Source organism: Oncorhynchus clarkii, chromosome 6, assembly GCF_045791955.1.
Source record: "Oncorhynchus clarkii lewisi isolate Uvic-CL-2024 chromosome 6, UVic_Ocla_1.0, whole genome shotgun sequence".
In the NCBI taxonomy this organism is placed as follows: Eukaryota; Metazoa; Chordata; class Actinopteri; order Salmoniformes; family Salmonidae; genus Oncorhynchus; species Oncorhynchus clarkii.
The window spans coordinates 71,186,883-71,201,884 of NC_092152.1; the positions used below are offsets into that span (position 1 = coordinate 71,186,883).

At 44.9% G+C, this 15,002-nt stretch overlaps 1 protein-coding gene across 1 annotated transcript in view; it reads left to right on the forward strand.

The window, feature by feature from the left end:
* Nucleotides 1–14,360, forward strand: part of LOC139411557 (diacylglycerol lipase-alpha-like) — a 42,508-nt gene extending 28,148 nt beyond the window's left edge. The window contains exons 18-20 of the mRNA XM_071158048.1: nucleotides 1,772–1,898; nucleotides 10,008–10,180; nucleotides 11,222–14,360. Of these exons, the coding sequence (XP_071014149.1) occupies nucleotides 1,772–1,898; nucleotides 10,008–10,180; nucleotides 11,222–12,293 (1,372 nt within the window). The 3' untranslated portion in view covers nucleotides 12,294–14,360. The remainder of the gene's footprint in view (nucleotides 1–1,771; nucleotides 1,899–10,007; nucleotides 10,181–11,221) is intronic.
* Nucleotides 14,361–15,002: the final 642 nt, after the last annotated feature.

The following is a 15,002-nucleotide window of genomic DNA, read 5'->3' on the forward strand; positions in this document are numbered from 1 at the left end:
GAGATCTTCAGTTTCTTGGCAATTTCTCACATAGAATAGCCTTCATTTCTCATTTCTAAATGACCCCAAACTTTTGAACTGTAGTGTATACACACATTTACAGCTAGTTTTAAATGATATACAGCTGCTGCAGTTAAAAGTACTGAAGTGTATAAACAAGGATACTTCTCTATAGAGTGAGTAACAATGATAAATGTCCATTGTGGGTTGAGGGGGGGCAGGGGGGAGGATAAATGTCTGTTGCGGTGGAGGTCAAATGAAGTCCGGGGGCAGGAGAGGGACAGGGGGAGCAGGTAGCAGCCTATTGGTGGCTATTCAGCAGCCTGATGATCTGGGGTTAGAAGCTATTGGCCAGTCTGTCAGTTTTTGCCATGATGCACCTATATTGATTGTTGAAATCAGGGAGAACAGGCCGTGTCTCGGGTGGCTGAGGTCCATGATGATCTTCTTGGCCTTCCTGCGACACCTTGTGTTGTAGGTGTCCTGGAGGGCAGGCAGTGTGCACCCAATGGTGCGTTCGGCTGAGCGTACCACCCTCTGTAGAGCCTTGCGGTCAGCGGCGGCGGAGTTGCCGTACCAGGCTGTGATGCAGCCCAACCGTATGCTCTCGATGGTGCTCCTAAAGAACACTGAGGGCCCTCGGGGACAGGCCAAATTTCTTCAGCCTCTTGAGGTTGAAGAGTTGCTGTCATGCCTCCTTCAGAGATTACGATCAACTTTATTATCCCACTAGGGGGAAATTTGTTTGGTCATCTGCTTAAAAATACTTGACATAAAACATGAAACTACACAAAATAATTAATTCAAAGTGCTATAGCTACACGTTTAAAGTGAAAGTGCAATATGCTGTATACCTGAGGGACCAACAGACTATCTATTATACAGCCTAATGGCTGTTGGAATGAAAGAGTCCCATATCTATCTGTTTTGAGTAAAGGGGATGAGTAGTGTCCTGTAAAATGCTTTCAAGTTTTAGGAGGATGGGTTTTTGTGTGCAGGTTGGTGGCTGATTCTTGATCTATACCAATTATCCTTCCCGCCGCTTTATGCGCTGAAGCATATTCACCACGGTATCTGTGTGGTTTGACCATTTCAGCTTCATGGAAATGTTTATGCCGATGAACTTTTTTTTGACCGTCTCCAGGGCGGCCCTGTTGATGAGGATGGTAGCGTGCTCAGCCTGGTTCCTCCTGAAGTCCACAACCAGCTCCTTTGTTTTGCTGACGTTGAGGGATTTGTTGTTTACCTGGCACCACGCCGTAAGAATGCCTGCCTCCTCTCTGTAGACCGTCTTGTCACATCAGTAACTTGATGATGGAGTTGGGACTGTGAGGCCACCCGGTCGCGGGTATACAGGGAGTACAGTAGGTGACTGAGGATGCACCCTTGTGGGGCTCCCGTGTTAAGGATCAGTGTGAAGGAGGTGATGTTGCCTACCTTCACCACCTGGGGGCAGCCCGTCAGGAAGTCCAGCACCCAGTTGCATAGGGAGGAGTTCAGTCCCAAGGCGGAGAGCTTTGTGGTGAGCTAGCGGTATTGTAGTTGATGAACAGCATCCTCACATGCATTCCTTTCTTCCAGGTGGGTGAGGACAGTGTATACTACCAGTCAGTTTAGTACACATCTAGGGTGACATGTTTTATGCTAATTGGATAGAAACTGTACGAGGGAAAAGACTGGCTTAACGCAGACATTACTTTTGGTATAAATGTGCATGTATACATCATTTTGCTGCGTATATAATTTAGCATGCCCCTCTCTCTGTGTGTAGCTGTGGACAGGAGGAACCCACCTACTCAGCTCTCTGGGGGGATAACAAGTCTTTCAACGAGGTCATCATCTCCCCTGCCATGCTAAACGAGCACATGCCTCACATGGTGATGGAGGGACTCAACAAGGTCTGTGAATATAATAGATACACTGTCCATGTCTGTCTGGGTTTCCTTTGTGTGTTGGATGGGATGACTGGAGGTTTCCTGTAGATAAAATTAGATTGTAGGGGTCCTGGTCAGATGCTCTGTTGGGGAAGGTGACAGAATAAGGTAGCGGAGCGCTGGTGAAGTGCACTGAGGGAAGTATCAATTAATCAAACCTCATTCATGCACTGAGTTGGCAGGTGATGACACTGGATGAATGTTCTACAGTTGAAGTCAAAAGTATTTAGTCAGCCACCAATTGTGCAAGTTCTCCCACTTAAAAAGATGAGGCCTGTAATTTTCATCATAGGTACACTTCAACTATGACAGACAAAATGAGAAGAAAATCCAGAAAATCACATTGTAAGATTTTTTATGAATTTATTTGCAAATTATGGTGGAAAATAAGTACTTGGTCACCTACAAATAAGCAAGATTTCTGGCTTGCACAGACCTGTAACTTCTTCTTTAAGAGGCTTCTCTGTCCTCCACTTGTTACCTGTATTAATGGCACCTGTTTGAACTTGTTATCAGTATAAAAGACACCTGTCCACAACCTCAAACAGTCACACTCCAAACTCCACTATGGCCAAGACCAAAGAGCTATCAAAAGACACCAGAAACAAAATTGTAGACCTGCACCAGGCTGGGAAGACTGAATCTGCAATAGGTAGGCAGCTTGGTTTGAAGAAATCAACTGTGGGAGCAATTATTAGGAAATGGAAGACATACAAGACCACTGATAATCTCCAGCGATCTGGGGCTCCACGCAAGATCTCACCCCGTGGGGTCAAAATGATCACAAGAACGGTGAGCAAAAATCACAGAACCACAAGGGGGGATCTAGTGAATGACCTGCAGAGAGCTGGGACCAAAGTAACAAAGCCTACCATCAGTAACACACTACGCCGCCAGGGACTCAAATCCTGCAGTGCCAGACGTGTCCCCCTGCTTAAGCCAGTGCATGTCCAGGCCCGTCTGAAGTTTGCTAGAGAGCATTTGGATGATCCAGAAGAAGATTGGGAGAATGTCATATGGTCAGATGAAACCAAAATATAACTTTTTGGTTAAAAACTCAACTTGTCGTGTTTGGAGGACAAAGAATGCTGAGTTGCGTCCAAAGAACACCATACCTACTGTGAAGCATGGGGGTGGAAATATCATGCTTTGGGGCTGTTTTTCTGCAAAGGGTCCAGGACGACTGATCCGTGTAAAGGAAATAATGAATGGGGCCATGTATCGTGAGATTTTGAGTGAAAACCTCCTTCCATCAGCAAGGGCACTGAAGATGAAACGTGGCTGGGTCTTTCAGCATGACAATGATCCCAAACACACTGCCCGGGCAACGAAGGAGTGGCGTAAGAAGAATTTCAAGGTCCTGGAGTGGCCTAGCCAGTCTCCAGTTCTCAACCCCATAGAAAATCTTTGGAGGGAGTTGAAAGTCCGTGTTGCCCAGCAACAGCCCCAAAACATCACTGCTCTAGAGGAGATCTGCATGGAGGAATGGGCAGGGTGTTACCAGCAACAGTGTGTGAAAACCTTGTGAAGACTTACAGAAAACGTTTGACCTCTGTCATTGCCAACAAAGGGTATATAACAAAGTATTGAGAAACTTTTGTTATTGACCAAATACTTATTATCCACCATAATTTACAAATAAATTCATAAAAAATCCTACAATGTGATTTTCTGATTTTTTTTTCTCATTTTGTCTGTCATAGTTGAAGTGTACCTAATGATGAAAATTACAGGCGTCGCATCTTTATAAGTGGGAGAACTTGCACAATTGGTGGCTGACTAAATACTTTTTTGCCCCACTGTACATACACCTTAGCCAAATACATTTAAACTCAGTTTTTTCACAATTCCTGACATTTAATCCTAGTAAAAATTCCCTGTCTTAGGTCAGTTGGGATCACCACTTTTATTTTAAGAATGTGAAATGTCAGAATAATAATAGAGAATTATTTATTTCTGCTTTTATTTCTTTCATCACATTCCCAGTGGGTCATTAGTTTACATACACTCAGTTAGTATTTGGTAGCATTGCCTTTAAATTTAATTTGGGTCAAACGTTTTGTGTAGCCAAGCTTCCCACAATAAGTTGGGTGAATTTTGGCCCATTCCTCCTGACAGAGCTGGTGTAACTGAGTCAGGTTTGTAGGCCTCCCTTGCTCACACGCTTTTTCAGTTCTGCCCACACATTTTCTATAGGATTGAGATCAGGGCTTTGTGATGGCCACTCCAATACCTTGACTTTGTTGTCCTTAAGCCATTTTGCCACAACTTTGGAAGTATGCTTGGGGTCATTGTCAATTTGGAAGACCCATTTGCGATGAAGCTTAAACTTCCTGACTGTTGTCTTGAGATGTTGTTTCAATATATCCACAATTTTTTTGCCTCATGATGCCATCTATTTTGTGAAGTGCACCAGTCCCTCCTGCAGCAAAGCACCCCCACAACATGATGCTGCCAGCCCCGTGCTTCACGGTTGGGATGGTATTCTTCGGCTTGCAAGCCTCCTCCTTTTTCCTCCAAACATAACGATGGTCATTATGGCCAAACAGTTATATTTCTGTTTCATCAGACCATAGGACATTTCTCCAAAAATTACGATCTTTGTCCCCATGTGCAGTTGTAAACCGTAGTCTGGCTTTTTTATGGCGGTTTTGGAGCAGTGGCTTCTTCCTTGCTGAGCGGCCTTTCAGGTTATGTCAATATACTTTTTTTCCTGTGGATATTGATATTTTTGTACCCGTTTCCTCCAGCATCTTCACAAGGTCCTTTGCTGTTGTTCTGGGATTGATTTGCAGTTTTCTCACTAAAGTACGTTCATCTCTAGGAGACAGAACGCGTCTCCTTCCTGAGTGGTGTGACAGCTGCATGGTCCCATGGTGTTTATACTTGTGTACTATTGTTTGTACAGATGAAGGTGGTACCTTCAGGCATTTGGAAATTGCTCCCAAGGATGAACCAGACTTGGTCATTGCTAATTTCATTTGATTTATCCATGATGTCAAGCAAAGAGGCACTGTGTTTGAAGGTAGGCCTTGAAATACTTCCACAGGTACACCTCCAATTGACTCGAATGATGTCAATTAGCCTATCAGAAGCTTCTAAAGCCATGACATCATTTTCGGGAATTTTCCAAGCTGTTTAAAGGCACAGTCAACTTAGTGTATGTACACTTCTGACCCACTGGAATTGTGATAGTGAAATAATCTGTCTGTAAACAATTGTTGGAAAAATTACTTGCCCTGCACAAAGTAGATGTCCTAACCAACTTGCCAAAGCTATAATTTGTTAACAAGAAATTTGTGGAGAGGTTGAAAAACAAGTTTTAATGACTCCAACCTAAGTGTAATGTAAACTTCTGACTTCAACTGTATGTATGAATGTGTTTGTGGGTTTCTGTCTGTAAAATCTTTCCTAACAATTGTATGTTTTCAATTAATAGTTAGAACTAACCTAGTGTTTTCTTGTGCTGTAGCTGGTGAAGGGTGCTGTTCACTGACGGTGTGCTGGATGTTCTGTCTGGTCTGCTCCACAGGCACTACATGCTTAGTCAATACTGAGGTTACTCTAATGGAACTGCATTGGTGTTGGAGTGTGTCTGCTGTGTGTTGGGTATTGGTGTAAGCATGGTGTTGTGTGATTGAAACTGCAGTGGTGTGTTTGTATGTCTGTGTGATACTTATGATGTCTCTGCAGGTACTGGAACCATTTGGTCTCAGTTCTGAGCAGGCAGGTGCAGAGCCGATGGAGGATGAGGGCCAACCAGCCAGCACTGTTGTGGTCATAACCTCTGAAACAGAGCTGCCCTCTACACCTCTGCTTTCAGATACCTCCTCTAACGCCCAGAAAGACTCACTCTCTCCCTCTCCTCTTTCAGATAGCTCTTCTGATACCAAGAAATACCCACTCTTTTTCTCTCCTCTTTCAAATACATATTCTGATACCCGCAAAGACCTTTCCTCTCCCTGTTCTCTTTCAGATTGTCCCTCTACCCCCAAAATAGAGCTGCCATCTACCCCTCTTACAGATACCGCATCTGTTCCCCAAACACACTCTAACCCTCCTCTTATGGGTAGTCTTTCCCCCACTGAACCATCAAATACCTCCCCACAAATAGACCAACCTGCCGTCTCCCACATAGACCAACCCGCCATCTCCCACATAGAACAACCCGCCGTCTCCCACATAGACCAACCCGCCGTCTCCCACATAGACCAACCCGCCGTCTCCCACATAGACCAACCCGCCGTCTCCCACATAGACCAACCCGCCGTCTCCCACATAGACCAACCCGCCGTCTCCCACATAGACCAACCCGCCGTCTCCCACATAGACCAACCCGCCGTCTCCCACATAGACCAACCCGCCGTCTCCCACATAGACCAACCCGCCGTCTCCCACATAGACCAACCCGCCGTCTCCCACATAGAACAACCCGCCGTCTCCCACATAGACCAACCCGCCGTCTCCCACATAGACCAACCCGCCGTCTCCCACATAGACCAACCCGCCGTCTCCCACATAGACCAACCCGCCGTCTCCCACATAGACCAACCCGCCGTCTCCCACATAGAACAACCCGCCGTCTCCCACATAGAACAACCCGCCGTCTCCCACATAGAACAACCCGCCGTCTCCCACATAGACCAACCCGCCGTCTCCCACATAGAACAACCCGCCGTCTCCCACATAGACCAACCCGCCGTCTCCCAATTATCGAATGGCCCCTCTACTCAGAAAACTGACTTGTTCTCTACACCTCTGTCACACCCACTCTCTTTCCCTCAAGCATCACATATCCCCCAAACAGACCTACCCTTTCCCCCACAATCATGGCAGACAGACCCCCTCCTCTTACAGGTGTACCCTTCCACCAAGCCCCTCTGAACCTGTACTATCCAATACCCCTTCATCTACCCAAGTAGACTCTTCAAATCCACCATCCACCACCCTCCCACTACCTATCCCAAATCTTCTGGTTTAACATTAGTCTCTGCCTCTCCAGCTCAGTCCTCCTCTGCCTCTTCAGTCTTACAAACCCTGTCTTGCTCTTTGTTTTAGCTTCAAATTGTTCATATTGAGAAACCACCACACACCCTACTTACTAACTAATACACACTTTTCTCTAGATGCAGTGAGGTTTCCATGGTTACCCCCATTTCTCCAACACTAACCCCTCCTCGTTATTCCTTGTGGCCTCCTGCTGTTGCAAATTGGCAGCTCAAGGTGTCCTGAGTAAGGAGGATGTGCTAAGTGTCTCTGAGTCCTCTGATTCCCCCACAGTTGGCATGATGGCACAAACAGACTGGCAACCAGGCTCCTGTAGACTGTGTGGTCACATCAAATAGATTCTAATGGCTGGTTTTAAATTAGAGTAGCCTGTTACCTGACAGTGATGACTACTTGTACAGATTGACCAGCCTGAAATAACCTCCCACCATTCAGACCAGTTCACTTTATATTAGTGAGATGATGGAGCACTACGCTAGCCCTCGTTTATGCTCAATTCATTGATATAATTAGTCAAAAGATAAATTGACCTAATAATATATCTCAATGGGTTCGTTACAAAGAGGGAGAACGTGATTGTCTATTAGTCATGGTCAGTGCTTGACTTGGGCAGTAGCTCACTAGAGCTGAATACCTGCACCTCACATTTTCTACTGCTTGTGCTCCTTTTCCTAGCTCAAGCACCTAAATGTGAACAGTACCAGCTCTCAAAATGAGTTCCAGCACCTATTTAAGTCCAAGTCAATCACTGGTCATGGAGGCAGAACAGTACTTCCCTGGTGCTGTTCTGCGCTGTGGGAGATGCACCTACGGGTTGATTTTTTTTTACAGTATCTGATCTTGGTGGCTTTGTTTCTGATTGTGTCCCCTATGGTGCTGCTGGGGTGTTGATGTGCCTTTTTCTGTTGTTGTTGCTATGGAAATATTAAGGTCATGCTGCTTGCTGCCTTATTGGTCTTTCACCTGGTTCTCAGTATGTGCTATAATTATGTCCAGAAAAGTACTGTACTTCATTTAGTTTTTTCTATGCTGATTGACACCCATCATTAGCTGACTGTTTTTACTCACATCCCTCTGTCCATCTCTTCCTGTTACACACAGCTTTCATACCAATACCATCCATGTTTGTTCAATGTTAACTCCCATTATCATTTATTTTCATGTTTCATTATAGCCATTTGTCATGTTCATGTTGTAATGTTGTATTCCATGTCACAATGTGTTTAAGAAAATGCATGGCTTGTGATCCACATGTTTTCATATTTATTAATGATATTGTATGTTTTTGAATAATGCTTTTTTTCATTTTGTGTTTTAACTCATTAAAGACAAATAACATATTTACCTGTGTGGTGACGTGATTACCATGAGTGTGTAGTAACTGTTGTCTGTGCTCTCTGTGTGGTGACGTGATTACCATGAGTGTGTAGTAACTGTTGTCTGTGCTCTCTGTGTGGTGACGTGATTACCATGAGTGTGTAGTAACTGTTGTCTGTGCTCTCTGTGTGGTGATGTGATTACCATGAGTGTGTAGTAACTGTTGTCTGTGCTCTCTGTGTGGTGATGTGATTACCATGAGTGTGTAGTAACTGTTGTCTGTGCTCTCTGTGTGGTGATGTGATTACCATGAGTGTGTAGTAACTGTTGTCTGTGCTCTCTGTGTGGTGACGTGATTACCATGAGTGTGTAGTAACTGTTGTCTGTGCTCTCTGTGTGGTGATGTGATTACCATGAGTGTGTAGTAACTGTTGTCTGTGCTCTCTGTGTGGTGATGTGATTACCATGAGTGTGTAGTAACTGTTGTCTGTGCTCTCTGTGTGGTGATGTGATTACCATGAGTGTGTAGTAACTGTTGTCTGTGCTCTGTGTGGTGATGTGATTACCATGAGTGTGTAGTAACTGTTGTCTGTGCTCTCTGTGTGGTGACGTGATTACCATGAGTGTGTAGTAACTGTTGTCTGTGCTCTCTGTGTGGTGACGTGATTACCATGAGTGTGTAGTAACTGTTGTCTGTGCTCTCTGTGTGGTGATGTGATTACCATGAGTGTGTAGTAACTGTTGTCTGTGCTCTCTGTGTGGTGATGTGATTACCATGAGTGTGTAGTAACTGTTGTCTGTGCTCTCTGTGTGGTGACGTGATTACCATGAGTGTGTAGTAACTGTTGTCTGTGCTCTCTGTGTGGTGATGTGATTACCATGAGTGTGTAGTAACTGTTGTCTGTGCTCTCTGTGTGGTGATGTGATTACCATGAGTGTGTAGTAACTGTTGTCTGTGCTCTCTGTGTGGTGATGTGATTACCATGAGTGTGTAGTAACTGTTGTCTGTGCTCTCTGTGTGGTGATGTGATTACCATGAGTGTGTAGTAACTGTTGTCTGTGCTCTCTGTGTGGTGATGTGATTACCATGAGTGTGTAGTAACTGTTGTCTGTGCTCTCTGTGTGGTGATGTGATTACCATGAGTGTGTAGTAACTGTTGTCTGTGCTCTCTGTGTGGTGATGTGATTACCATGAGTGTGTAGTAACTGTTGTCTGTGCTCTCTCTGCTCTCCTTTTTATTTTTCATCAGTTTAGATGAGTAACCTACTTAGGGTGTACACACCACACATACATCTGCGTAGGCCTACATATTATGGAATACTTCTGCAGCAACATGTAAGGTGAAAGTCTGTGATTTGTATCCAGGGGTATAGTGCATGACTTTGGGATCTACTCGGGTTTGGTGTTTACCTGTGCTATCCAGGTTTGTTCAGTATTCAAGTACCATGCTTAAACAAATGAGGGTGGATGGACTTAGTGTTTCTGACCTTCATCTTTCCCATCACTTGACACAGTATTGACTTGTCTCCAATGCCTTGTTTTCAATAATCTTAACATTCACTTTTTCCTGTACTAGCCTACCTGTCACATATACAGGCAATTCCAGTTCTACAGCACTTAAATTATCCTTACTGTTCACTGTTACTGCTCTCCCTCCTTCAGTCCTTCCAGAGCCTCCAAATCAGTCAATAATGTCAACAATGCTGGTAGCAGTAAATTGACTGCTCCTCCTACCGTGTTATTGACAGGTGCTGGAGAACTATAACAAAGGGAAGACAGCCCTGCTGTCGGCTGCTAAGGTAATGGTGAGCCCAACCGAGGTGGACCTGAACCCAGAGACCATCTTCATGGCAGCCGCCCCGCCTCCTGCCACCCAACAACCCACCCCAACCACCCAACACCGCAGGAACAGCAGCGTTCGGTTAGTCCACTGGGATATGGGTGGAGCTTTGGGAGGGTCTGGGCAGAGACTGGGAACATGTATGACTGACTGACTGACTGTATAATCAAAATCTCATGCATGTGTACAGGTAACTGCCCAAATAATGGAAACACTTGAGTAAATGAAGGATACAAAGTATATTGAAGCAGGTGCTTCCACATGTGTGGTTCCTGAGTCAATTAAGCAATTAACATGCCATCATGCTTAGGGTCATGTCTAAAAATGCTGTGCAGGCTGTTTTTACATTTTAGCTACCATGGCTCTGGCCCCTATCCACTGAATGGTGGATGAGCATGAAATTGATTGTTGCATCCCTCCAATAGAGTTCCAGAATCTATGCCAAGGTGCATTGAAGCTGTTCTGGCTCGTGTTGGCCCTACAACCTATTAAGACACTTTGTTGGTGTTTCCTTTATTTTGGCCGTTGAATGTACAATATGTGCAAGAGTCTGCAAGAATGTACCTAGTCCTTCAAAGTTTGTTCTTCTATGTGTTCAGATAAGTAAAGCATGACAGCATTAACTCTGCCACTGTACCTTTCTCCCATGCATGCTCCTCACTCTTTGACCCACAGTCATTGGTCTGACTCCAGATCAGTGGCAACGTATGGTAGTACAGTTACCCCCTCACTCCCCTCTGGTTTAGCCCCTGGAGAACCGAAGTAGTCTAGTCTACTGGTAGTGATTTGTGAAGTGTAGCCTTAACCCTTTATCCCTTTCTCTTACCCCTCTGTGCTCCAACCCCTCTCCTCTATCACTCTATCATCTCTACTCTCTATAATACCCCCCTTACTCACATCCATCTTATTATTCCTACTGTATTCTACTTTTTTCTTACTTGACCCCTTACAATTTCTGCCTCCATTCTATCCTATTTTTATTTCATTAAATAATTTCACTTGTTACTCTGACCCATTTAAAAAAAACAACATATGTTCCTCTATTTGGTGAATCTGTTACCACACCCTCCCTCCCCTCTAATCTCCCCCCTTTATTTTGCGCTCCTCCTCTTTCCCTCTCAGTTCCTGTGCTCGCTCTGAGATATCACTGGATGGCTTTGCGGAGTGCCCCCCTCCCCCAGTGTCAGTGGTTCTGCAGGGGGCTAGGGAGCGCCTTACTGTGGAGCTGAGGGATCGCCACGCCCCCTTGGCCGTGATGGAGAGCCTGTCAGATGCAGAGTCCCTCTACAGCCTGGACTCCCGACGCTCCTCAGCTGCACTCAGGGGCTCGCCCATGCTGGGGTGCCTTCCCTTCCAACTGAATGCACCTATCCCTGAGGAGAACCCCTCTCTCAGCTCCCGCACTGAGCTGCTGGCTGCCGACTGCCTCTACCAGGCCACCCCAGAGCACGAGCTGGGAGAGGCAGGACCTTACTTCACTCCTCTGGGATCCGGCTCCACCCCAGACTACCCCATGCGCCTTTCCCCTTCCACCCCGCGCTATAGTGGCCACCACTCCCCAGCACCACTGGCCCAGAGTGTCATAGGTCAGCCTTTCACACAAAAAGAGCCTTGTGCCGCCCCTTGCCATCAAATGCCTGGCATTTACAGCCCAGGCAGCACCCCTAACGCTCCCCACAACCCACGGATCAGCCATGGGGAGGAGGAGGGAGTAGAGGCAGAAGGGTGGGAAACAGAGACAGGAGAGTCACAGCCGCCCTCCAGTCCTCCAGCCCAGCTGTCCAACGGCAACCCTAGCCAGGCAGTGCTGGAGTTTGCACAGTACCTGGACTCTCTCTTCAGGCTGGATGGCAGTGGCTCACCGCCTCTGGAGTTGTCAGACGGGGAGTCTGAGTCCGGTCGGGGGTCATATGGTCAGGGAGAGGGGCCAGGGGAAGGACAGAGGGGGGACGATACACAGCTTCTGGCTCGGGCCACAATGGAGCCTAACCTGGTCCCCAAGCCCCCGCGTACCTTTGCTGGATCTGCTGACCCTTCCTCTGGCATCTCCCTCTCACCCTCATTCCCCCTCTCTTCCTCTGGTGAGCTCAATGACCTCTCTCCCGCTGACGGAGCACCTCCTCCCACTCACTCACTACGAACCTCCACTCCCTGTCCCTACCCTGAAGAAAACACACTGGCGTCTATGGTATAGTGGCCCACTCAGTCCCTCCATGACTCTTTCTCTCTCCTCTTTCCTTATTCCGTTGCTGCATCTATCTGATAAAGTATCACTGAACATGCATGCGATGGAATGCAATCTGCTATGCTGTTACAGTACCTTACAAAGACATGACATGGCAGACCATAATGAATAAGACTGAGATGAAAAACTCTTGTTCCGTTTTCAGGTGTCAAAAGCTGTGTAAAGCATTTTCACTACTATTGTAATAATGCATTTTAATCTCTGTCTGCATGCCAGGGGCCTGTTCTGCTTTGGGGTGAATAGCCTCACCACTGACTCATTCCAACACACACTATCTCACATCAACACATGGTACCATACAGCCCTGCAGTGACGTGACTTTATCAAATGGGAGACAACTGAACAGGGATAGGGAGGAGTTAGACACTAGGTGGGGTTTTCATTGGCACATAACTCACCTTCCTCCCTCATCAGTGCCTAAAGCTTATTCATCTTTAATATCAGGACAGTAAAAAAAACGGAGACAGATGCTGAACAATAGAGAGGAGAGAGAGAGAAGACGTTGTGTTTTGGTTTCTCAGGTCTATCAGGAAATTACAGTGTGGAAGAGAAGGAGTGTAGATCATAGAGAATTGATGCGTCTTAAAACAGTGATTGTGACAAATGTTAAGAATGTGGTTTTTAGTCTTTGGTTGTCTTTTATAGCATGAGGAATGTAGTGTTCATTTATTTTTTTAAACAGAACTCACTTGTCAGTCAGTAACTCTTACTAACATACAGACCATCTCACACACATCAAAATGCACAATTTGCCCCCTTTTTGCCCAAAAATGTATTGCCAAATGTATTTATAAAGTGTGATATTGTTTGTTTGTGAAATACTGCAAAATGTACACTTTCACAAAACAAAGATACAGGTTTCAAGTTTAACTCTGAGAGGGAGAAGATACATTTTGGTATCGCTCCCTTTTAATAGTCAATCAGTCTATTCCCGTTCAAACGGTGTTAATACACCCTGGAGAGGATGAGGAAGCTATCCCTACACCACTGCCATGGCACATATCTCCCAAAACATGTCTCTCTCCAAGTGTTTGTACCAAGCCAATTATGCTAAAAAAAAAACATGAGATGCACTGTAGGAGATTGTTCCTCTTAAAGGGGTCTTGCTGAGGTACACAATTATGTCAATGACTTCTATGTCTTTGGTTCCCTTTAAACTGGTTAATCACAAGCATATTGAGGTTGAACTGTACGGGTTGTAGTGGCCACTTTCACTACATTTTACAAACATATTTCATATCAGTTGTATTTGTTGGATCAGACATACTACATTATTTATTACTGTTGTTTCTTACTATTATTGATGTTATTATTATCCTTATTATTACTCTTGTAACAGTTTGGTTTGCGTTCTATGAGTTCGGCTTTCAGTTGCTGGGAAAGGCTGGTGCATTTCAGCCGACTCTCAAAATAAGGGAATATCTCTGTGGGAAAATAACTCTGTCCAAGTGAAAAAGTACTGGGTGTGAACATCACAGGAGATTGGTGCCACCTTAATTGGGGTAATAGCTCGTGGTAATAGCTGGAGCGGAATTTGTGGAAAGGTATGCGTTTGATTCCATTCGCTCTGTTCCAGCCATTATTATGAGCCGTTCTCCCCTCAGCAGCCTCCACTAGCTGCCATGGTAATGGCAGAGAGACAGACTCTGTAATAGGAAGTGGGGTCATTACAGTGACCTCTGATACAATACAGCCATTCTGAAGGGGTTAATGTGGCGACCTATAGAAGCTGTACTCTTAGAAATGGCTTTGCTGTGGTATCACTCAACAGGCCTCTCTGTGACCAGATTACAGTTTGACACCACACAAATCCATGTTCTCACAGTAGTCTCTACTTTGCCAGCACAGTGTTGAACAACCAGTGTGAAATAGCTTTGCTGCAGTGGGTCACGGCCCAGTGTAGGTGCTATCAGCACCACGATAGAAAGATGCCACATTCCCTTTTCACCATAACATGTACAGCAGTGTCTTATTTGTCATTATTTAAATGCAGATGTCTTGTTTCCTGTCTTTGTTTTTTTTTTTTATTATAAATGAAATGAAAATAGAATAACATAGAAAATGGCTATGATAACAGGTATATTACAAATCTATATCAATATTGACATGTATAGAAAAAGTACAAATGTATGCAGGGAAAAAGGAATCTATTTAGTGAGAAAGATCTATATGACTGATTATTGGCAGAATTGAACATAATTGATTACTCATTTTTCTGTGTTGACAGATCAAAAAAATCAATGATGTCTTGACCATGTTTACCTGGTTTGCTACTCTTCTCTTCCTGTCCCAGATTGAGAATGTATTTAACCCCCGCCACCTCTCACTGCCCTGCCTGTAATGGAATAAAGCAAAACCAATTTAAGGAAAATTACTGGAACTTTTTAAAATGTCATTTCTATTTGCTAACCTCTCAACAGGCTGCATATTTTCAGCTAGATATGCCTACCATTATGGTGATGGGCAGTGGAGAATAGTGGTAAAACATATGTAGGTTGCTACCAAACAGCCCAGATGTCAGCTGGCTTTAGGGCCTAGAGCACTTCAAACTATCTGGATGTCTGAGGACATGCTTCCGTTGATTGCACATTCAAGTAAATATTCACATGTAAATTATAAAGTATTATTGTGTTAATTGTAGACCGAGTATATAGCTTA